The sequence below is a fragment of the Corylus avellana genome, chromosome 1 (assembly GCF_965113065.1).
Source record: "Corylus avellana chromosome 1, dhCorAvel1.hap1.2, whole genome shotgun sequence".
NCBI classification, from domain to species: domain Eukaryota; kingdom Viridiplantae; phylum Streptophyta; class Magnoliopsida; order Fagales; family Betulaceae; genus Corylus; species Corylus avellana.
The window spans coordinates 37,116,687-37,140,529 of NC_142490.1; the positions used below are offsets into that span (position 1 = coordinate 37,116,687).

At 37.9% G+C, this 23,843-nt stretch overlaps 1 protein-coding gene and 1 pseudogene across 2 annotated transcripts; both read right to left on the reverse strand.

Annotated features, from left to right (window-relative positions):
• Positions 1-1,458: 1,458 nt before the first annotated feature.
• Positions 1,459-2,328, reverse strand: LOC148589794 (germin-like protein subfamily 1 member 14). 2 transcript variants are annotated; one of them, XM_059582949.2, is made up of 2 exons: positions 2,202-2,328; positions 1,459-2,087 (listed from the first exon to the last, which is right to left on the reverse strand). In XM_059582949.2, exons 1-2 carry the CDS (start codon positions 2,326-2,328, stop codon positions 1,552-1,554), a joined length of 663 nt encoding a protein of 220 aa, XP_059438932.2. In that variant the 3' UTR covers positions 1,459-1,551. The 2 variants fall into 2 exon arrangements, with proteins under 2 accessions (XP_059438932.2, XP_088373069.1); XM_088516943.1 differs by having other exon boundaries at positions 2,172-2,202.
• Positions 2,329-15,265: 12,937 nt separating this feature from the next.
• Positions 15,266-16,003, reverse strand: LOC132169696 (germin-like protein subfamily 1 member 13 pseudogene; annotated as a pseudogene).
• Positions 16,004-23,843: the final 7,840 nt, after the last annotated feature.

Consider the following 23,843-nt stretch of genomic DNA (forward strand, 5'->3'; position numbering starts at 1 on the left):
CAAGTAGATTGCTGATGCAACTAAATTTTCAAAAACCAGAACCAAAGTGGAGTTAAAACTCTCTCACTAATCGATTTTCTGTACTTGTAGGCTCTTTATCATAAAGGAAATCCAAGAGTTTAGGAGTCCTACAGATGGTGAGACTTGAATGTTTTATGGATTGTGGTTGCACCCAAGTCTATAGAGAAAGGGCTTGATCAGATCCTTCGTGGAAAATCTAAGACTCCAAGGATCCTTGAAGCAAGCAAGAATTAAAAAGGAAAGCTGTCACTCAGACAAATTGGTGGTGGGTAGTTAGCTCAGGGTTCAAATGACTTGACCCCCAAGATATCTAATTTAAGGTTGTCTTTACGAAGGCTCCCGGTTAAAGTATGATTAAATTGTTAATTTTATCTCTTCCTATAAGTTTCAACTTTTAGGAAAATTGGTTATTTAACATGGTATTAGACTTAAAGGTCATACTTTTGAACCATGATTCCATCAATTCACCATCCATTTAAATTAAATATTTCACGTGTTGAGCATCAAATATTAAAAAAAAGTTTGAGCCCACTTGTGAGGATGAGTGTTAAAGTATTGATTAACTGATTAAATTAAATTTACTTCTTTTTATAATCTTTTTATAAGCTTGAGCTTTTAGAAGTACTAATAATTTAACACTCCCCAAAGAAAGTGAGCTTCATTGTGCAAATGCAGCTTTGGCTAGTGTCTCCTTCTTTCCATTTGGAAATTGCTACAATATTAGGCAGTGGCTGCACTTGCAAGTTTTTGAAGATGGTGCTCATGTGAATAGAATTTAGGATAATATCCGGAGACAAATATATATATATAAAAGATAAAAAAAATTTATGTTATGGGATTATAAATGAAAATGAACCAGAATTTCTGCACCAGTGAAGTAAATTATTAGTGATGGTGCTCTCTTATGGGAAAGTCCTTGTAGTCACATTTGGTTAGTGTCTAACCAACTCATAATGTTGTGAAATCAATATTAGTGTATTTGAACTCATCAGTATTGTGATTGCAAAATCACAAAACTGATGAAATGAGAAGAGTTCAATTTAAAATTCCTTGACTTTGTGAAAAAATTATTATTTTTGTGAAGTAGAGAAGAATTTTAAATAAGATGATGAAGAGTTTTGAAAAAGTGTAAAGTTAAAATAGAAAAAAAGTGATTTTTCTACTTAAAATTTAGATAAAGAATACATAGGTTGATGTGAATGCTCGAATGGTTGAAAAGCTTTTGAAAAATTGAGGCTCGTGCCATGGTCTTAGTCTGTGAAGTGGTTAATATGACCAAAAAAAAAAAAGAAGAATAGGCTCCTTATATCTTTATATCATTTATTTCTTTGAGATGTTATATATATATATATATAGAGAGAGAGAGAGAGAGAGAGAGATGCACACTTAACAACAAAAGTCAACATTATTTTATACTCCAAATCCACGTTGAAAAAATTATACAAGCAACTTCCTTTAATTTTAATATTATTATAACGAAATAAGGCAGCCATCATAATTGTTTAAGAAGTTACTCTAAATGTTGTACAATTAGAATTTTTTCTGAAGATCTTCAATGATATTCTTGTCAAGTTGGAAGGCCTTGGCGAGAATATCAGGATTGATGGGAGGATTAGATCCGAAAATAGCGTTTGCTATCGTGATGACACCTGCATTTTGGCTGCTCAAACTAGCAAAGGCTACGGCATTTGTTTTTCCCACATTGAACTGAAAGTGAATGAGACCAATTGGGAACACGAAGACATCTCCCTTATTTAGAACTTTGGTGCAAAGGCGATTCTCTGGATTGGATGTGACGAAACCAACCAACAGAGTACCTTCTACGACTACCAGAATCTCAGTGGCACGAGGGTGAGTGTGGGGAGGATTTTGGCCATATGGTGCATAGTCAATGCGAACCAAAGATATGCCTAGAGTGTTGAGGCCTGGTATTTGTTCCACATTCACAGTAGTGACATTCGATCCTACTTTATTATCTGTATTTCCAGGTTTTTGGAGCCCAGAGAAGAAGAAATCTTCGGCCTTGGCATACTTCAAATCCTTGCAGAATTTTCCATTCACAAACACTGCAGGAAACAATATATTGCATGCACACAAGATCAGCAAGAAACCAATAATAATGATAGTAATGCATAGTAATGCTTGTAAGCAGAAAGTAATAAACATAATTATATATATACCAGCAGACTTGGGGTCATCAATTGCAACACAAATGTCTTGCAGAGGGCTGGGATCGAAGGCAGAGACAATGGAGGATGCAAGTGACAAGAGAGCCACAATTGCAAGGAAATGGACTCCTTTCATCATATCTAAGTAAAATATGTATTCTCTAATATTTTGGTTTGGTGATGGGTGATATATCTTGTATGGGAAACATGCCTATTTATAGAGAACTAATATGGAAATGGTCATTGTTTCTGCTATACCAAGTCTATAGACATCAATTGTTATCGATTTAATGTGATAAGGACGAAGTTCATCAACAACTACTGTAGACTTTTAGCATCCCTTTGGTTTATTCTTCTCACGCATGCGTTTTCTTTATTCTCAATTGATTACTTCCTACGCTTAACTAAACAAATAAAAGACCAGTCGACGTTTTTTAATTGGGTCTTATCACTTCAACGCCTTATCATATTAATTTGTAAAGGTTCTCTCGACTCAAATTAATCTAGATTCTTGAAGATGTCAAATGAGACGGTTTTGTTTATGAAAACTTAATTCATCAAATAATAATAATAATAAATTAAGAAGAATAAAATAAGAGAAGAGGAAAAGAAAGTTTTTCCCATTCCCATTCTAATTCGATTTCTGGGAAGCATGCACAATGCAGTTTCCAACTTGATCATCTTGATCCACTTGAGGATCAAGAAGAGAAAAGATGAGTTTTAATATATTTTAGGTAGGTATTCTTAAAAATTTTTTTATTCCCGCTAAAAAAAGGGTAAATATTGTGCCAAATATTTTTTAAGCGAAATCGCGATTTTTGTATAAATTCCAAACATCCTCTAATCTCCTTATAGAAATCACGATTTTTTTTCCAATTTTAAAATCTGTGTTTTTAAAATCGTAATTCCAAAACATTCTAAATTGCGATTTGGTTTAAAAATGTACTCACAAACGGACCCCTAGAAAAAATCAATTCGCAATTAAGGCTCCGTTTACTTCGACGTAAAATGGTTTCCAGAAAATGAATTTCGTATTTTACGGTGTTTACTTCGACGTAAAATAGTGGTCAACGGAAAATATTTTTCTTTTGACCGAAAATTCTTCTTTAATTTTCGGAAAATGGTTTACGGTTTTCAAAACCGTAAACCATTTTTCGACTATGAGCATCTCATTCATAAATTGATGGACCTTGCCAAGACCTGCCCAAAACCTTGCCGAGACTTGACCGGGACCCGCCTGGGACCTAACCGGGACTTGTCCGGGACCTGACTGGGACCTGCCCGAGGCCTAACCGGGACCCGCCAGAGACTTGACCGGGACCCTCTCGGACTTGCCCGGGACCCGCCCGGTACCTCACTGGGACCCGCCCGGGACTTGACCGGGACCCTCCCAGGACTTGCCCGGGACCTAACCGAGACTTGCCTAGAACCCGCCCGGGACCAGACCAAGACTTGACCGGGACCCTCCCGGGACTTGCCCGGGACCCGCCCAGGACACTCCTGGGACTTGCCTAGGGCCTAACCGGGACTTATCCGGGACCCACCCAAGACCTGACCAGGACTTGACTGGGACCCTCCCGGGACTTGCCCGGGACCCGCCCGGGACCCGACCGAGACCAACCCGGGACTTGACCGGGACCATCCCGGGACTAGCCTGGACCCTCCTAGGACTTGCCTAAGACCCTCTCGGGACTTGACTGGGACCCGCCCGGGACCTAACCGGGACTTGCCCGGGACCCGCTCGGGACCTGACCGGGACCTGCCCGGGACCCGCCCCAGACCTCCTCGAGACCCAGGCGAGACCTACCCGGGACTTGCCTGGGACCCACTCGGGACCTAACCCGGACTTGCCCGAGACCCGCTCGGGACCTGACCGAGACTTGCTCGGGACCCTCCCAGGACTTGACCGGGACCCGCCCGGGACATGCCCAAGACCCGCCCGAGACCTGACTGGGATCCGCCCGAGACTTGACCGAGACCCACCCGAGACTTAATCGAGACCCGCCCAGGACTTGCTTAGAACCCCGCGTGGACCTGCCCGAGACTTGCCCGGTCGGGTCCCGGGTGGGTCCCAGTCAAGTCCTGTCAGGGTACCGGTCAAGTCTCGGGCAAGTCCCGAGCATGTCCTGAGTGGGTCCCGATCAAGTCCCGGCGGGTTCCGGTCAAGTCTCAGCGGGTTCCGGTCAAGTCCCGGCGGGGTCTCGGGTAAGTCCCGGGCGGGTCCCGGGCAAGTCCCAGCGGGGTCCCAGTCAAGTCATGAGTGGGTCCCGGGCAAGTCCCGGGTGGGTCCTGGACAAGTCCCGGTGAAGTCTTAGGCGAGTCTCGGCGGGGTCCCGGGCAAGTCCTGGGTAGGTACCGGCTAGGTCCCGGACAAGTCTCGGTTAAGTTCCGACCGGGTCCCGGGCAGGTTCCTGCGGGGTCTCGAACAAGTCCCGTGCAGGTCCCGGCGGGGACCTTATTGAAAAAAATGTATATAAAAAAAGATATTAAAAAATATATATTTTCCGTGTACAAGGTAAACGCCGTAAAATGTTTTCGACCAAAAATATTTTCAGGAAAGATGGCTTTCCTGAAAATATTTTACGAAGGAAACCATTTGACGTCGCAATTAACATTTCGTTTTTTTTTTTTTTTTTTTTTGTCGTTCTTCTCTCTTTTTTTGACGTATAGTTTTGTGAGCATATATATATATATAAATCAATGTTAGTTAACAACAGAACATATATAAATCAATGTTAGTTAGGTTTAATAGATTCATTGTAGTAAGATGGAATATAAATCTTATTAGCTCAACCATAATATTTTTTTCACGTAATATAGTGGTTGATTTTTAATTTTTTTTTAATTTTTTAAATTTTTTGAATGCATGCGGGAGACAGAGTTGTTCATGGCTAGTAGGTGAAGTCTCTAGACGTGATTTATTTTTGCAAGAAGATTTATTTAATCTAATTAGCTCAACCAATGACTCAGTGGGGAAGAAAACATAGATAAAAAAGAAGTACGTAGCCGATGGATGTTGGGCTAATCCTAAAAAGTTTGGAGGAAATCTAATTTCTTGGATATATATATATATATATATATATATATATATATATATATATATTGCTTAGTTTAAATTTGAGCACTATAACTCATTTATTGAATTACAAAATAACACTACTCTTAAAATTTATATAAAATTAAATATTTATAACATAATTAATTAATTAATAGAACCTAAATAACTTTTTATTTTTTTTAAAAAAAAAACTAATTGATTTTGTCTTACATCGTTTTCCCTTACTTTGAAAAAAAACTCAACCCCGAGTTTAAAAATACATAATATGCTCTTGAATACTTTTTTCAGCAAAGCTAAAAAAGGAAAAAGCCGTCTCAGTCTGTTCACTGGGTAACAATATTGCACAAGGATATTTCCGCATGGTCAGATAAATAAATTGGGCCGGCTTATCCCTTAGATGGATTAGGCGGCGGGGCACCCAATCAATAAATATTAATAGAAAAAAATTATTACAAAAATTAAAGCCTTTATTACCGTTCATATTCTTTAATTAAGACAACCTAATCATGTTAAATAAGTAATTTAAAAAACCTCTCCATTTAATATCCCCTCCATTTTCATTTGAGGATAAAATAAGAGAACTTCAAGATATGCTATCAGTGTCCACCACTTCTATCAAACGTGTCTTTGATAAATCAAGTTCTCATCAACAAAATCGTCTCATTTGATATCTTCAGCAATCTAGATTTTACTATTTTAGTGCTTAATTCGTTGTAATTAATTGACCAAATTAAGCACCTTTCCAAATATGTTATGGCGTTGAAGTATTTTTATTTAAATATTCTTGTCAGGATATCTTCTCAAATATCATATATGTATGAACATACGGCATTTTTATTCATCAATGTTCAAAGAAATAAGAGAATTGTTGTTTTGGGTTTACGGGTGTAAACGACTGTTATCCTATGAAACATGGGCTTACAACTATCATTGCTCCTAAGACTCCGTTTTTTTCAACGTAAAATGGCTTTCGTCGGAAAATATTTTCAAGGAAGTCATTTTCCCTGAAAATGTTTACTGCCGAAAACATTTTACAGCGTTTACCGCACGCATCGAAAATCAAATTTTTTTCAATATTTTTTTATATATATTTTTTCATTAAATCATATTAAACTCTAAATTACGAAAATGTTCCGACCAAGTCTTAAAGGTGTCCGAACCAAGTCCCGCAAGGACCCCACTGGGACTCACCCAGGACCCTCCCGGACCCCACCTAGACCCTATCAGGACCCTGTCGAGATCAGCCCGAGACCCTGGCAAGACTTGCTCAAGACCTGATAGGGATATTTTTGTAATTTAGTGTTTAATATAATTTTGTGTACACACCAAACAACGGAAAATGCTTACCAAGAAAATTTTTTCTACTGAAAATATTTTCTAGGAAAATGTTTTATGCTAAAAACATCTTCTGACGTCGGGGACCCGACCAGGACACGCCTGATTTTCCGTACATGCCAAATATTGGAAAATATTTTCTAAGAAATCATTTTCAAGGAAATTCTTTTTCGCAGAAAATATTTTTCGACGAGTCTCGGGCAGGTCCTTGACAAGTCTTGGTCAAGTTCCAATGGGGTCCCGGGCGGGTGCCAATCAAGTCCCGAGCGGGTCCTGAGCAAGTCCCTGTATAGTGACCCAAATAATTAACTAAACTTAGGTAGCATAGTTAGAAGGTTAATTTGGACTTTGGGTCAATAGGGACAATTAGAAGGGCATTTTAGAAATTTTGGACTGTCTGACTGGATGTACGCTAGGGTTGCCAAACGTACGCTCTTGTTTGTACTAGAGGACGTACGCTAGGGTTACCGAACGTACGCTCCTGTTTTTAGTGCAAAACGTACGCATGGGGACCATCGTACGTATGTTGACAATAATACGTCGTACTTTCTAAATAGTACACGGACGTATGCCCCAATAGTACTAGACGTACTCTACTTTTGGATTGACCTCTAGATAATACCTGGACATACGCTACAACCTTTGGATCGTTGGGTAAATAGTACTAGAAGTACGCCCCTACAGTACCGGACGTCCCCTACTTTTCAGAGTAGTTGGTGAGCATCTCCAGCTTTTCTCCTCTATAAATACTAACCCTATCTTCTCCCTTTTCTTGTTCAAACTTGCCCCCAGACCCCCATAAACCCTTTTGTGAGTGTGTTCTTGTGGGATTGTGTATTTTGTAGAGAAGGAAATGTGTTTTCTTGAATGTTGCTTCTAGGAGGTAGCCCTCTGCGATTAACGTTTCTTTCCAAGTCGTTATGCTCTTTTAATGCTTTCTAGAGTAGCTTAGATGTTGGTTTGAAACTTTAGAAATGTTATACCATTGGTCTTGTTTAGAGTTCGACTTAGCATTCCATTGTGTTTTCTATTGCATGGAAACCTTATTTGAAGATAGGAGGTCTTAGAAATCCATTTAGAACGGTTTAGAAGCAGTTTGGGAGGATAGGTGGATGTTTGGAACAAACAAGGTTCTACTTGAAACTTTTGGGCAGACGTATGGTCTCGAGCCCAAACGTACGGTTAGAAGCATTTCAGGCGAAATGGCGTTTTGAACAAGTCGTCCGATCCAGGTGAGTACAAACTCACATGGATGCTTGTTGTTACTTTTCCTGCATTGCACGTCTATTTTATATATATCAAACATGCATATTTTACAACTCTCATGAAATACATTTTAGAACTACTGTGAACTCTATTTTGCGAAAACGTAAGTTGATTAATAAGATAACAACGAGGCTTGTAAAACTATGCATGTAAAAGACTGATAAGATTAATTGCATCGTATAACATGGTACACCGATAAGTCTGGGATAACGGCCATGAGCTTATTATACAGGTTAACTTTATGGTCAAATGTGTGTGTTTGTGGGCTTTGGATCCAATGGTTTCCTAACCAAGGCACTGCCATTCCCTAATGGATGGTCACTACAGGACGGACATCATTAGTGTTGTGGGCCATTCGAGGTTGGACTCAGCCGTGCCACTAATATTATGTACGATAGCGTGCAATATCCGGGGCACTAGTGTTGTACTATAGATCCCTCAGGACAACGCTAACCCTATTGAGAATGGGAAATATCTCAGGTAGACCATACAGTTGAACTATTATTGTTACTCATGATTATAAGCATATATTATATCTATATCACATCCATGATAAACTGTCATCTCATAATGTTGCAAGTGCTTTATAAACAACTGAGTTCATCATTTAATGACGGGTACATCATGTGCATTATACTCACTAAGTCGTTAGACTTACCCTTGTATTATTTCATTTTTTCTCTATATTTACAACTATGCTGTTATAGATAGTTTAGCAAAAGATGGATGCCTCGAAGCATCCGGTTACCTTGGAGGATTCGATTCGGGAGATGCTTGAGGACTTATTGCAAGCTTAGGTGGAAACTCATGGTAAAGATGATGACTTGTATAGTGTAATTTCAGTTACTTTGATGTTTCTTGGTAGACACTCTAGTTGTAATGATTAATGTTTATAGAATCTTTTGTTTTCGTTGTTTAGTATCCTCTGTTTTTTAGGAGTAAAGGTCCCTAAGTCTTGTTCCACGAGGAATAAGGCTGGAAGACGAACTGTTGAATTAATTACTAGTTAATTAATTTCAAGGGCGTTACACCCTGGCAGGTCCCGGGTGGGTCATGGTCAGGTCCTAGGCAGGTCCGGTTGGGCCTTAATCAAGTCCTGAGTGGCTCCAGGGCGAGTCCTAGTCAAGTCCTGGGTGGGTCTCGAGCAGGTCCCGGAGGGGTCTCGGTAAAGTCTTGGGCGGGCTCCGAGCGAGTTCGGGTCTAGTCTCGGGCAGGTCCTGTTCAAGTCCTGGGTGAGTCTTGGGTGGGTCTTGGATAGGTTCGGGCAGGTCTCGGTCAAGTCCCGATATGGTCCCTGGCGGGTCCTAGTTAAGTCCCGACGGGGTCTTGGTCAAATACTTAGTGTGTCCCTGACAAGTCCGGTCGAGTCTCAGGCAGGTGTCTGCGCGGTCCCGAGCGGGTCTTGGGAGACTCCCAGTCAAGTCCCTAGCGGGTCCCAGCAGGGTCCCCGGTAGGTCTCGGGCGGGTCCCGGTCAAGTCCTTGCTAGTCTTGGGCAGGTCTGGGCGGGTCCCGTTCATGTCCGGTCGGGTCCCGGGCAAGTCCTTGGCGAGTCCCGGTCAAATCCAAGGCAGGTCCCGATAGGGTCCCGAGCAGGTCCCTAGCGGGTCCCGGTCAAGTCCTAATAGGGTCCTGGGCGGGTCTTGGTAGGATCCGTAGATTTGAGAATGAGATTCTCAAAGTCGGAAAATGGTTTATGGCTTTCAAAATTGTAAACCATTTTTCGAAAATTAAAGAAGAATTTTTGGTTAAAATGAAAATATTTTCCATTGACCACTATTTTACATCGCAGTAAACACCGTAAAATGTGGAAATAATTTTCTGGAAACCATTTTACGTCGAAAGAAACGGAGCTTAAGATGGGAGTATTATATATTTATTCTTTCTGAAAATATTTTCAAAATTAATAGTTATTAAATATTATTTTGTGTTGGAATCTTTTAAAATTGAAGGTTTTTAAGTGCATTGAATGAAGGAGTTCCACATTGAAAAGAGGGAAAGTAAAGTTTACATTTATAAGGTTCAACTAACTTTAAGCTATTAAAAAAGCTTGGGTGTATATTAGTACACGCTAGTATGTTGTGAAGCACCGGATGCACGCGCGCATGGCATGAGCTATAAGCAGCGATTTGATCATGACCATTCATTTTTGAACGATCAAGATCGTTCGATCTAGTAGTTTGATCTAAACCCTAGGATGCTTCTAGGTAGATCTAGTGGTTGGATTTACTGAATTGTAATTAAAGTTAATTATCACTTTGGACCCCTTTGTTAGTTTTTAATGTTAAACTCAAAAGGTTTGACTTTTTACGCTCATTATACCCTCACCCAATTCACTTGAAATTCTGAAAACACCCAAAACTACAGCACCCACCACCAGCCTAAAATGACACCGTTTTACGTATCTATTTCTTATAAAAAAAATGAAAAAGAAAAAGAGAAGGCAAAAAATTAAAAAAAGAAAAATCGGCCGGTCTGGGGGTGGTTCGACCACCCACAAACCGGACCACCCTATTTTTGACCAAGGGGGTGGCTGGCGCCACCTCGATTTTTTTTTCGAATTTATTTATTTATGTTAATATTTTGCCTTTGAGATAACTTTAAAGTCCAAAACGGTGTCGTTTTGGGCTGGGGTGGGTGCTATAGTTTTGGGGCCCAAAACGGTGTAGTTTCCAGGTGAGGGTATAATAGGCATAAAAATTCATTCCATTTGAGTTTAACGTTGAAAACTAACAAAAGGGTCCAAAGTGAGAAATTTGAAAGTTTGGGAGGGGGGTTGTTTGTCAAATTGCGTGGAAGTTCAGGGAGCCAAAGTGAAGTTTTCCCTAATTATTATTAGATAATTATTTAACCTAACGATCAGAATTAAGTGTCTGTTGGATAAGCAGTTTAATTTCGAAATTCGAAATTATGCGAGCAATTGTGTGGATAATTATCTCTAATCATTCAATTAATTTAAAATCCCTTCTCTGTATTTTAATATATTATCTGAGTCATTGTGTTTGAATAGAATAGAAAAATTCGAGGGTATTTTCGGGTTTAATTTCATTTCGTGTACAATGCAATTAAATACATAAGTTTTTTAGGCTCCATTGTATCCTGAAAAAATATTTGCTGTAACTTTCTTGCATATCATCTCTTGTGGGAGCAAATAATTTCTTAAAGAAAGTAACATTGTAACACATCGTAGGAGCAATTTCGTTTTCCGTATTTCTCCTATTTCTTTTACATTCTTTAATCTTCTCTTTGTATATATTCACATGGCCTTTCCTTTTTGGCTCGGGGCTATCTATACTCTACTCTCAATCTCCTGCAAGTGCTTCAATTATAATATTTAATAAAACATATTAAAAGATTTGGTCAAGCAACCATAAACTACACAATTTTTTCCAGCCATTTTATCAAAAAAATTTCCAAGCACATCTGATTTTTCCACACTTCCAAATGCATAACATTATTGTTCACCATAGTTTATATCTTCTTTCAGTCTTCGATTATAATGAATCATTTTTTGCTTCGTAGGTTTTGAAAGAATCTCAAATTATAAAGGAGAAAGAAGAAGCAAATGATCCAACACCTCTTTATTCATCAACCACATGATCAAATCTTTAGAAGCTATAATGACTCAAACTCAATCTCAGCACCCAAAATAATCAAAATGCATCATTAGTTATGCAATAGAGTGCTTAAAATATAAATACAATCATAAATGAATCATATAAACTTGTCCACATAACTAGTATGTGTTATTATTTTGATCCATTCAATGAGTTGATTATCTTTATAATGAACTATCATTGATCCATTCAAGTATGTGTTATTGTGGTACATTTCATTTATGCTATCTCTATGTACTTAAGCTTCAAGAAGGAATGTCAATCCATGACAAATTTGTTATGTTGAATAAACCATATGCATAGGATGGATTTTTTTTGTCGGTTAAAATTGACCAAATGCTGGTTGAACCTAGAACCTATAAATTCCAGTTCAAACCCTTATGTCTAGTACTTTAATTTTTATGAAGGAAAAAATGCAAAATTAGTCCCTGTGGTTTACCTGATTTACAATTTACTCCATGTGATATCAAAACGAACTCAGAGGTCCCTGTGGTATGTAAAAAAAATAATTTAGTTCCTGCAGTTAAATTCCATCCATTGATTTAACGGATTCTGTTAGTGTGCCACGTCACATCCAATAAAAGTATGACACATGTCATATTTTATTTATGACTTTTAAAAGGTATTCTTGAATTTTCATGTCATATTATTATGTCAACTAATATTCCCACCTCAAATTTACTCCACGTCAAACGCAAGTAAAATACTTTTAAAAAGCCTACCCACATTTTCTCGGCCCATAGCCTTGACAGAGGGGAGGAAGCTAGAGGATTCGCAGACCTTGTATACCAAAGAGTGGAAACATGGGTGGTCCTGTTTCCAAGTATTGATTGCTTTAGTTGCCTACCCCATCTATGCCTATGCAATAGAAAAGAGAACAACAACTATTGTGTTTGTGCCCTACCTGAGAGACAACAGCTCTGTGGACGCACTAGAATATGATCTGGGACGGGAAGAGAAAGACTTTTTTCTCCGGTGGCCTTTCTCTCGTAAAGCCAAAGACGCCCCAAGACACTGTCTCTAGAGGGAGGGCGGAAAGGAAATCCTCTTGCCCCTCTCACTCCCTAAGGAATGAGAGGGCCACATCTAACCACTGTCCAAGAGATTAGAATACGGATGAGATCAAAATCATTCTTCTTTCTCTTCTTGTCCTGTCTTCCTTTTTAAAAGTCATAAATAAAATATAACATGTGTCATACTTTTATTGAATGTGACGTGGCACACTAACGAAATCCGTTAAGTCAATGGATGGAATTTAACTACAGGGATTAAATTAATTATTTTTTTTGCATACCACAGGGACTTCTAAGTTCGTTTTGATATCATAGGGAGTAAATTGTAAATCAGGTAAATCACAGGGACTAATTTTGCATTTTTTTCCTTTTATGAAAGACACGTTCTCGAAGAGAAAATCTAAAGTGAAATGTGCAAAATGCCAAAATATTCCAAAAAGGGAATTTTCACTGTGTCAATTTTTTGTGCTTGGCTCATCCATAATGAAAATTCTGGATGTAGCTCTGAGCCTTGTCATAAGACTAAGGGGGAGAATATTAGATGAGGGTGACTAGGCCCTAGTAAGGTTTGACTTCTAACTTAGCAAGGTATGAATTTCTTTCATATAGTTTGGAAGTTTTAATGTGCCTTCTGTGTCAATATATGTTTGTCCATTGCTTGACTTTTGACTGTGGCTTATCACACACAACACATATAGCATAAACAGTGATGGTACATAATGGCATGACATGAGTTGCAACAATGATTTTGTTTATTCATCTTTTGATACTCTTGCATGCTTTGAGTATTTTTTTTTTTTTTTGGCACATTCAACAAAAGTTTCTCCTAATATGCAATTTTTGATCATTTATTGCATATATTCTTCTTATGAATACTCCTGCTTGAAACATTTTTCCCTTGTTGATATTGAGTCACACATTGATGGGGAGTTTTTGCTAATGTTTCTTCATGATCTTGCATTACTTCATGCATGTTCTGTTATCTGTGATCATGAGTTTTATTTTAGTATTCCTATTCCACATATGCCTTGATGTATTTTGTGAAGTGTTTCAAGAAACATGAAGACCTTTTGTCATTCTGTGACAAAAAGGGGGAGTAAATATGGGGAGATGATGGGATTGGCTCGGCATTTTGGTTTTGTCACCGAATTGCCAAAAGGGGAGTTTGTTAGTTCTTGTGCTAGCTTAATTCAATTCCAAAATGCAGAGGTTACTATCTATGGGCTCAAACACAGATATAAAATGCTCAAAATCGAATCTCCACCGTTCATAATGTAGATTCATGTGTCATGAACGTCTTAGCAAAATTTCAACTGAATCAAACCACAAACGCCCATCGATTGGAGCTGTTGATCAAGGCTGGACAGCATTTTCAAAGTGCTGTTTTCTCCCCACTGCTGGCCATGTCCGGACAAGGTGCTAGGCTGTCAGGACAAGCTTTTCAGAAAGCGTATTTTTGCTACGCAAGACCCTGTCCGGACAGCCCATTAACCTGTCCTGACACCCCTTACCTATTATGTCCAAAAACGTGTTTTTAGTGGGCCCATGTTTAGGGTTTGATATATTGATATATATACATCATTATAGAAGAGAGATGCACGAATTTTCGCCCCCAAAGAGTTCATCGGAGGTTGTGCTAAGAGAGATCATATGTGGTGAGCGTTAAATTGAATCTCTTAGAGTTTTAATTATTCCTTTGATAAATCTAGGGTTGAGAAGTCTATCGGAAAGGTCCGGTAAAGGAGAATCACGTTGAAAAAGAATGTGAGCAAGGAGACGAGTTGTAGGCTTGTCAATCTTACAGAGCCATTGTCTTGCAAAGGGTTGTAAGTGTTCTTAGTATCTGTAATCTCTGGATAATCTTTTGATAGTGATTTCCTAGGTTTGGCTGCCCCGGAGAGGTTTTACTTTTAGATCGGTTTCTAAAAGGTTTCATCTTCGTAACCAAAATATCTGTGTCTGCCTCTTTATTACTTTATATATTTTGGGTGATTGAATTGTTTATTGCTTCATAGTATTAATTCCACATAAATTGTGATAAACAAGTTTTTGGAGTCGGCATAGCGTTTTTCAAGATTTGATTTCAGTAGCAATCCATGGGGTGAAAGTTTAGTCGTTTTCTAAGGTTTTGTTTATACGAATCCTTAAGAGTAATGCTATTGAGTTTTTGGTCTATCTTTTGTTTTCTTCTGGCTCTCTTCTGAGAGTAAATCATTGATCGATGTGGAGGAGTTTTTTAGGCATATAGAAGAATTGTCACTATGGTAGAGGCAGTAAAGGGGATTGTGTTTGGAAATGCACTATTTGTAATGGAGATGGGAAAGCCTGAAAATAAATGACAGGGCAGTGGTTAGAGGCGTGATTCGCCGGAATTTACTGCAGATCTGAAATTGATTAAAACGGTGATATTCAAAGATATTGTCTTGTAATAGCCCGAGAGGCTATTGTGTGTGTCATAGATAGTGTTTAGATTGTGGAGATTCCAAATTATATTTTTGACATTATAATGTGGGAGCAATTTGTCCAATTTGATTGTTATATCAATGAAGAGATATCGTTCAAAACAAAAATACTCTTTACTATATCTTTCTGTGTTTTACACATGCACGCGTAGAGAGAGAGAGAGAGAGAGAGAGATGCTCAACAAATGTCAACATTATTTTATACTCCAACTCCACTTAGGGAGAGTTACATAAGCAACCTTTTATTTTAATATTGTTATCATGAAATGAGGAAAACTGGCAAATTATTCATAATAGTTTCACAAGTTTCTCTAATTAATTGTCCTATCAGAACTTTTTCTGAAGAGCTTCAATAACATTCTTGTTAAGTTGGCAGGCCTTAGCGAGAACATCAAAGTTGATGGGAGGATCATATTCGAAAATAGCGTTTGCTATTGTGATGACGCCTGCATTTTGGCTACCCAGAACAGCAAAGGCTACAACATTGGTGCTCTCCACGTTGAATTGGAAGTGAATGAGACCAATTGGGAATACAAAGACATCTCTATTGTTAAAAACTTTGGTGAAAAGACGGTTCTCAGTGTTGGGTGTGACAAAACCAACTAACAAAGAACCTTCTACGACTACTAGAATATCAGTGCCACGAGGGGATTTTCGCCATATGGTGCGTAGTCAATATGAACCAAAGATATGCCTAGAGTGTTGAGGCCTGGTATTTGTTCCACATTCACATGAGTGACATTCGATCCAACTTTATTATCTATATTTTCAGGCTTTTGGAGCCGAGAAAAGAAGAAATCATTGGCCTTGGCAATCTTCAAATCCTTGCAGAATTTCCCATTCACGAGCATTGCGGGCAAGATCCATACAAGAGTGAGAAAGCAATAAAGATGTATAGTCTTGCTTCTAAGCAGATAGTAATGAACAAAATTAAATACCAGTAGACTTAGGGTCATGAATTGCAACACAAATATCCTGAAGAGGGCTGGGATCGAAGGCAAAGACAAAGGAGGATACCAATGACAACATAGCAAGAATTGCAAGGAAATGGATTCCTTTCATCATATCTAAATAAGCTCTGTGTGTAACTTGGTGATTGGTGATAAAATATTGAATGGGAAACATGTGTGTTTTGATAGAAATCATATTGAAATAGAAAGAGAAAAAAATTGCAAAAATAAAATAAATGAGAGATAAAGATTCTAATGTGGTTCAGTCAACGACCTACATCCACAGATAAAGCCCAAAGGGTTACATTAAGTTCTTATTGAATGATTGTTTATAATACATAATGCTCTATTTATAGAGCTTACACATAAATGTAATCTTAATCAAATCCCCTAATTAAGGATGATCAAATCATAATCAAATCCCTAAATTAGGCTAATCTAATCTTCATCAATCATAATCAAATCCCTAACTTTAGGGTCATTCAAATATACTTTAACATCCTCCCTCAAACTCACGGTGGAAGATCTTGAAACCTTGAGTTGGACCATTTTTTTTTTTTTTTGAGATAGCAAAACAATACAAAAGAGGGCCATCTATGGGCCAAAAAAAGAGAGCTAACTTTGGGCTAAAATAAGAGCCAACTGTAGGCTAAAGTGGGCTTGGGTTTTAAACAATACCACATAGCCAAATAAATGGAGAGCCAACTTTAGGCTGAAGTGAGAGCTAACTATGGGTTGAAATGGCCTGAGTTTTAAACAATACCACAGAGCCGAGCAAAAATTGGCCAACTATTTTTTGAAGTGGATTCAGCAAGTAAGGCCTAAGGAAGTGGATAGCGAACAGTGCCATCTGTATACCTTTTGGGCTTGACAACATTGTTTCTAGCATGGGTGACCATGGGGTGTATTGAAATAGATGATTCTTGGGAAGGTAAATTAGGTGCAGGTAAATCAGATATAGGAGAAGAGGATGTATGATGTACCTGTGGTTCTGTAGGACCCGTTAAGCATGTGCTGGGCGGGTTGGATGGTTCATTTGGAGGAGAGGTTCCCGAGTCTGTGGAAGGTGGTGTGAGAGGCCCACTTTGAGGAATAAATTGTATCTGCATGCTTGATGAGGACCGAGTGATGGGTTGTGAGGGTGTAGATTGAACGTGAGATAGAGGAAATAAAGACTAATAAAAAATTACATCCCTTGAAATATATAATCTTTCAGTGTCAAGATTAAGACATTTATATCCTTTATGGGGAGAACTATATCCTAAAAATAAACATTGAGACGACCGAGTTTGGAATTTGTTTGCATTGTATGGATGTAAGTTTGGCCAACAGGCACAACAAAAAGTACGTAGAAACTTGTAATCAGGATTACATTTGAAAAAAACTTTAAATGGAGATTTATTTTTGAGTGTTACAGTAGGCATGCGATTAATTAAATAGCATGTAGTAGAAAATGCATCGTCCCAGAAATGAACGGGCATGTTGGCATGAGACAATAAAGCAAGCCCAGTTTCGACAATGTGACGGTGTTTAGGCTCAATTGTACCATTTTGTTGGTGCGTGTGTGGACAAGAGACACGATGTGAAATGCCATGAGATTGAAGTAATTATCTTAAAGGGCGATATTCATCCCCCCAATCAGATTGAATTGCTTTTATTTTGAGTCCAAAGAAACATTCCACATAAGATTTGAAACGAATAAAAATACTTGTGACATCAATTTTATTATGAATTGGATACAACCACGTATATTTGCTAAATGAATCCAAAGAGGAAACATAACACTTTGAACCAGATCTAGCACAAACTGGGGCTGGTCCCCACACATCTGTAAAAACTAGTTCTAAAGGGCACGTGGTTTTGTGATTGGGAGGCAGCAAACCAAAGTGGTTTGCTTTTGGATGACAAACAAGCATGACGGAGTGGATGAATAGGACGGGAATTAAAAGGTAGCTGAAAGGAAGATAACACCTTGTGGACAACCTTCAAGGCCGAATGACTTAAACGGGAGTGCCACTGTGGGCTGGAGACATGTTCACCCATCAAAGCACACATCGATGATTTATTAGCTTGTGGAAGAAAATGATACAGCCCATCCTTATTTGGGCCTCAGAACAACAGCTTTCTTGCAGCTCGGTCCTTCAAGAGAAAATAGTAAGGATCAAATTCAAATAAAGTGTCAGTATCTTTGGTGAATTTATGGACAGATAACAAAGTTTTTGAAATTTGAGGTACATGCAGAACATCATATAACTTGAAAGGAAGGTATGGAGAGGAAATATGGGTGTGACCTATGCAATGTATTGAGAGGCCTTTACCATTGCCTATTTTGCCCTGATAAGATCCAGTGCATGGTTCAACACGAAGGTTAAGATTTTCCAGATCTGAGGTAAGGTGATGTGTGGCACTGGAGTCAAGGTACCAGTTCAAATCAAGTCCATTAGACGCAGAGGAGTAGTAGGCATTCGTTGGAGAGTCAGAGTCCTATGCAATCGCTGAATGAAACCAACAATAGCAGTCAAGAACACCATGGCCTGGGTTTTGGCAAACCTGGCATATCAATCGAGAGAAGGAGCCACTGTGGGATCCACTAGAAAAGTGCCCACGGTAAGACCCATGCCCCTAGCCATGGTTGAATTTGGAGGGATAGTTGCTGATAGAGGCACGGCTGGAAGAATTTCCATGGGAATATCCACCATGACCACCTCGTTCACCACGAAAGTAGGACCCCTCGAATGCAACATTAGCACCAACAACTAAGAGATCAAGGGTCGGATGATGTTGGTCCAGCTGCAATTCATATGCAAGCAGATGACCATAAAGTGCTTCAATTGACATAGTATCGACACGTGTTTGGACAGAGGTCACATATGAATCATATTCTGGTCCATCCATAGAAGCGAGTGCAACCCTAAGTTGCTGAAATTTTTGGAAGTGATCAGCAATGGAAGAGTTATTTTTTGAGGTTATCTAGCTAACAGTGCACATTCATAGTGCAAGCCTTGGCTTGAGAGTTGAACTTGGTTTCCAGAATAACCATGCATCTCTGGACGTAGCACATCGCGTAACATAGGAAAGCATGTTAGGTGAAAGAGATGAATTAATTGCACCTAGGATTAGTTGCACGTGCATCTGCCAGTGTAGGAAGGCAGGATTTGGAGTAATGGTTACGACTCCATTCTCTAGAGTGTTTGACACGGTTGGATGAGAAGCGAGGATGGTACCATCAACGTAGCCATCTACGTTTCCACCTTTGAGAAGTGGAACAATCTGGGGAATCCATAGATTGTAGTTGTCATGGTCTAGGTTAAGGATATTGAAGTTATTGAAGGTAACTAACGGTGCGGTAGGTGTATTGGTGGTGATAATGGCAGCCATTGAAGATCGTGAAAGGAGGGAAAAAAAAAATGACATGAGTCAATCACTACTCTAATACCATATAATAGATTTGAATATGCTAGATAATTACTGCCTTACCAAATACTGGTTTAAGGCTTTGTATATATAAGCAAAACAGTTGTACAAAGATATGTATGAAATACAAATTGTGTTTTATCTAAACACTACATGATAACAGAAAATCTATCTAATATTTAAACTTGAGTTGATCTTGAACTTTGAGTCATCTTGGACTTTTGGTTTATTATCCTTCTATCGTTATCCTTGGCAAATGTGGTAGCTGAATTATTTGAAGTTGAATTGGGCTTATCTTTAATAGGTTTAAATTGAGTCATGCCACGTCGAGTTTGGCCAATTTGGACTCGAATTGAGCTCAAGTACCACTACTCTAGTTCGGCTCTAGATTTACTTTCTACATTCAATCTCAGCTCGAGTATGTATCGATTACTCTTTTATACAAATCACATGCATGTTCCCTATATAAATGTAGAGACAAATCAATGGCCTTCCATTTGGCCAAAGAGGGTGTCTTGACAACCCCCACCACTTTTGTTCGCTATAGTTTATATCTTCTTTCAGCGTCCTATTATAATGAATCATTTTAAAAGAAGAAGCAAATGACACAACACCTATTTACTCGTCAACCACATGATTAAATCTTTAGAAGCAAATGACTCAAACTCAATCTCAGCATCCAAAATAATCAAAATGCATCATTAGTCACGCAATAGAGTACTTAAAATTCAATTAGAAATGAATTATGTAAGCTTGTCGACATAACAATAGTCACTCTCTTTATCAACATTGTTGAAGGTTGTCAACCAATGTTTGCGCTTTGTATTGTTGAAAGAGTATATGCAGGTTACAATTGAGAGAGGTAATAATATTTTTGAGAAGTATCCACGCATTTGCGTTTTGGCATCCAATGTTTAAAAGTGACATAAGACCTCCCCAAGGTTTCAGACGTTGAGAAAAAAGCCCATCTGTTTATTCTGGCCGTCACTTTGGACGGAAACCTAGTCATCACGCACGTGACATTTTTCAACCAAAAAGTTCGAAAATGCCCTCGTGGGTAAAGTGTAAACATAAATTACTTCGGTTGGGGGGAGTGTAAACATAAATTACTTCGGGGGGGTAAAGTGAAAAGATAAAAAATTTAAAAAAGAAAAAAAACTAGCCGGAGGGAGGGAGGGGTGTAAATATAAATTACTTCGGGGGGGGGGGGGGGTAAAGTAAAAAAAAAAAAAACTGGTGGGGGGGTCGGGGGGTGGGGGGTGTAAACATAAATTACTTCGGGGGGTAAAGTGAACAAAAAAAAGAAATTCTTTTTTTCAAAAAAATAGCTTTTTTTTAAAAAAAAAAAAAAAAACTAAACTAAACTAAAACAAAAGTAAGAAATAATTACCATTTTACCAAGGTTCTCGCCTTTTTTTTTCCTCACCACTGCAAAAAAATTATTTTTTCCTCACTAGAGTTTTCTGACATGTTAGGGTGTCTGACATGTCAGAAAACTTTTTCTGACGTGGTATTTCTGACGTGTGTTGAATGTCAGGTACATAGGGGTCAGTAATTTTTTTTTTTTTTTTTTTGACGTGTTATAGTTAGCACGTCAAAATTTTCTGACGTGTCAATTTTGACATGTTAGAAAATTTAACAAATTAATTAAAAAATAATAATTTTTTTTAAAAAAAAAAATTTTCTGGAATTTTTTTTTTCAATTAAAAAATTTATGAATTTAAATTATTATTTTTTTTTGTAATTGCTCTCCATGGCAGCTCCCTCACGCATAAGGGAGCTGTCGTGCAGAGAAATTCGTTTCTCTGCAAAGAAAAGAAGCAACTGCTTCTTTTTTGCTCTCCCTAGAGAAAAAAGAGGCCTTTTTTTTTCTCTTCTCCCTTTTCGTTTCTCTACTTCTTTTCTCCAGCTCTCCCTCTTCTTTTCTCTTCTCCCTCTTCATTTTGCTCTCCCTAAACCCTTTTCTCATTTTTCTCACAGTCTCTCTCTTCTTTTCTCCATTTTCAAAAACCCAAACCCAAACCGAAAAAATCTTCAAAAAATCAAAAACCCAAATAAAAAAATCAATCTAAAAAGTCAAAAACCTAAACGTCAAACCCAACAAATCTTTAAAAACCCAAAAAATCTTCTTATCTTCCCTTCTTCTTCTTCATCTTCTCTTCTCTTTTTTTTTTTTTTTTTTTTTCTTCTTCAGCTTCTCTACTTCTTCTCTTCTCCTTTTCTTTTTCTTCTTCTTCTTCTTCTTCTTCTTCTTCTGCTTTTTTTCGATCTGTTGGTTCTCTTCTTTTTCTCTTCACCATTTCTTTTTCTTCTTCCTCTAGAGAGGGAGCCGCCATGTAGAGAAGAGGGAGAATGAGAGAGGAGAGAGAGAGTGTGGGAAAATAAATGAAGAGGGAAAGAATAAATAATAAGAGGATGGAAAAAAGTTGAAAATCCCGCTCAATTTTTTACTAACATGCCAATATAAACACGTTAGAATTTTTTGATGTGCTATTCTAGCACGGAAGAAAATTCTGACATTCTATTTATACACGTCAAAAATTTATAACGTGGTATTTTTTGCTATGTCAGAAAAATATTTTCTGACGTGGCAAATAGAAAATTCTGACGTGGCAAAAATCATGTACTGTTTGCCACGTCAGAAAGTGGTAATTTTTTTGTAGTGCACCTAGGTTACAAATCGTATCGCAGATGGTACTTGAGTTACGATAAAAGACCAACTTGCTACCTCCGTCACATTCTGTTAGCCCAAACTAACGGACTACCATGTGTCACCCCCAAAAAGTGCCACGTGTCCTTAATAAAAATAAAAATAAAATTAAAAATATATTTTTTTTAAAAATGTCACAAGTCCTTAAAAACTAAAAACAAATTATGGGGTGGGCGGGCCACCCATTTTGGCTATTAGGGGTGGCTTAGCCACCCTAGGGATGGTCTAAGGCTGGCCGAAACCACCCCCAAATGCCAAAATGGGGTGGCCTAATTTTTTCAAATTTTTTTAGGGTTTATCTTTTTTAATTGTTTTTTAATTATTTTTATTTGTTTAGGACATGTGTCATTTTTTTTGGGGTGACACGTGATAGTCCGTTAGTTTTGTGCTATCAGAATGTGATGAAAGTACTAAGTTGGTATTTTGCCATAAGTCATGTACCATATATTATATGATTTGTAATCTAGGTGAGAAAAAAGAAAAAGAAAAAGTGAGAACCTTGGTACTAAAAAGGTAAATTAACCCGAGTTTTTTGTTTTAGTTTAGTTTAGTTTAGTTTTATTTATTTTTATTTTTATTTATTATTTATTTTTATTTTTATTTTAAATAAGCTTTTTTTTTTCTTTTTTATAATTTTTTTTTTTTTTAATACTTTACCCCTCGAAGTAATTTATGTGTACAATGTACCCCCGACGGCATTTTCGAACTTTTTGCTTGAAAAGTATCACGTGCCACGCATGTGACTTGGTTTCCGTCCAAATTGATGGCCAAAATAAATAGATGGGCTTTTTTGTTGACATCTGAAACTTTGTGGGGGTCATTTGTCACTTTTTAAACATTGTGCGCTGATGTGGTATTTTTGTGACAAAAAATATCAATTAAAAAAATAACCACTTGCAATAGGACGAATCTTTGTAGGATACGGCTATAGAAAGGTTGTTGAACCTCAAGGACTGCAAGGGTTTAATTATCAAAATTTAAAAAATTAAAGTTAACTTAATTAAAATGAGATTTGATTTGATTTGCTTAAAAACTAAGAAAACATATGAAAATAATTTCACCATGATCCGCACATCAATGGTTAACCATATTTAATTCTAGCAATTCATTTTATGCATGTTATAACTTAAATAAGAAAACATATGAAAATAATTTCTTACAATCAAAGGAATAACATAACCCATCTTCGGTTGGCACGGATCGTCGACCTAAATTACACTAAACTAGGGTGTAGTACGATCCGTCTTTCCTAGGTATGGTCTATCTAACCCTATTGATTGCATGCCAATTAAGAACCATTGTATAACCATCATTCTTATAATCACAGAAAATAAGAATGATTTGAGTTCAATAATAGTAAAATAATTTCTGAGACAAGATAAGAATTTTACTAATATTGAATTGGAATTAAAGAACAATTGCAATTAATATGAAGAACAGAAATCAATTGTAGCAATCCTCAGAGTTATACAATCAACATGCACAAATTGAAAAACTCGAAATTAAATACAATCAAACCATTGTGCTTGGAAAGGGTTACATCAATACCCCACAATTGGGTTTAGCCGCTCATGATCTTCTAAGCTTCATAGACAATTTACTGAAATTTTAACTTTAGAAAGTGGTGTGTCTATTTACAATGTTTAAAGCCTTATTTATAGGGATTAGGAAAACTCTAAAAACCCTAGAAACCCTAAAAAAACCGGAGGTCAGTCTCCCAGTCCAATTGGGAGAATGAAAACCAAATCCACGCTGGAAAAGGATTACTGCCGTGCAATACATGCCCGAGTGCGCTTGATCCATGGTTTTGTGCGCTCGAGTGCAGTGCGCT

Coding starts and splice junctions, on each gene's coding strand:
- LOC148589794 (XM_059582949.2), bottom strand. CDS start 2,328: ATGATGAAAGGAGTCCATTTCCTTGCAATTGTGGCTCTCTTGTCACTT. Junction 2,088..2,201: donor TGATGACCCCAAGTCTGCTG/GTATATATATAA, acceptor TGTTTCCTGCAG/TGTTTGTGAATGGAAAATTC.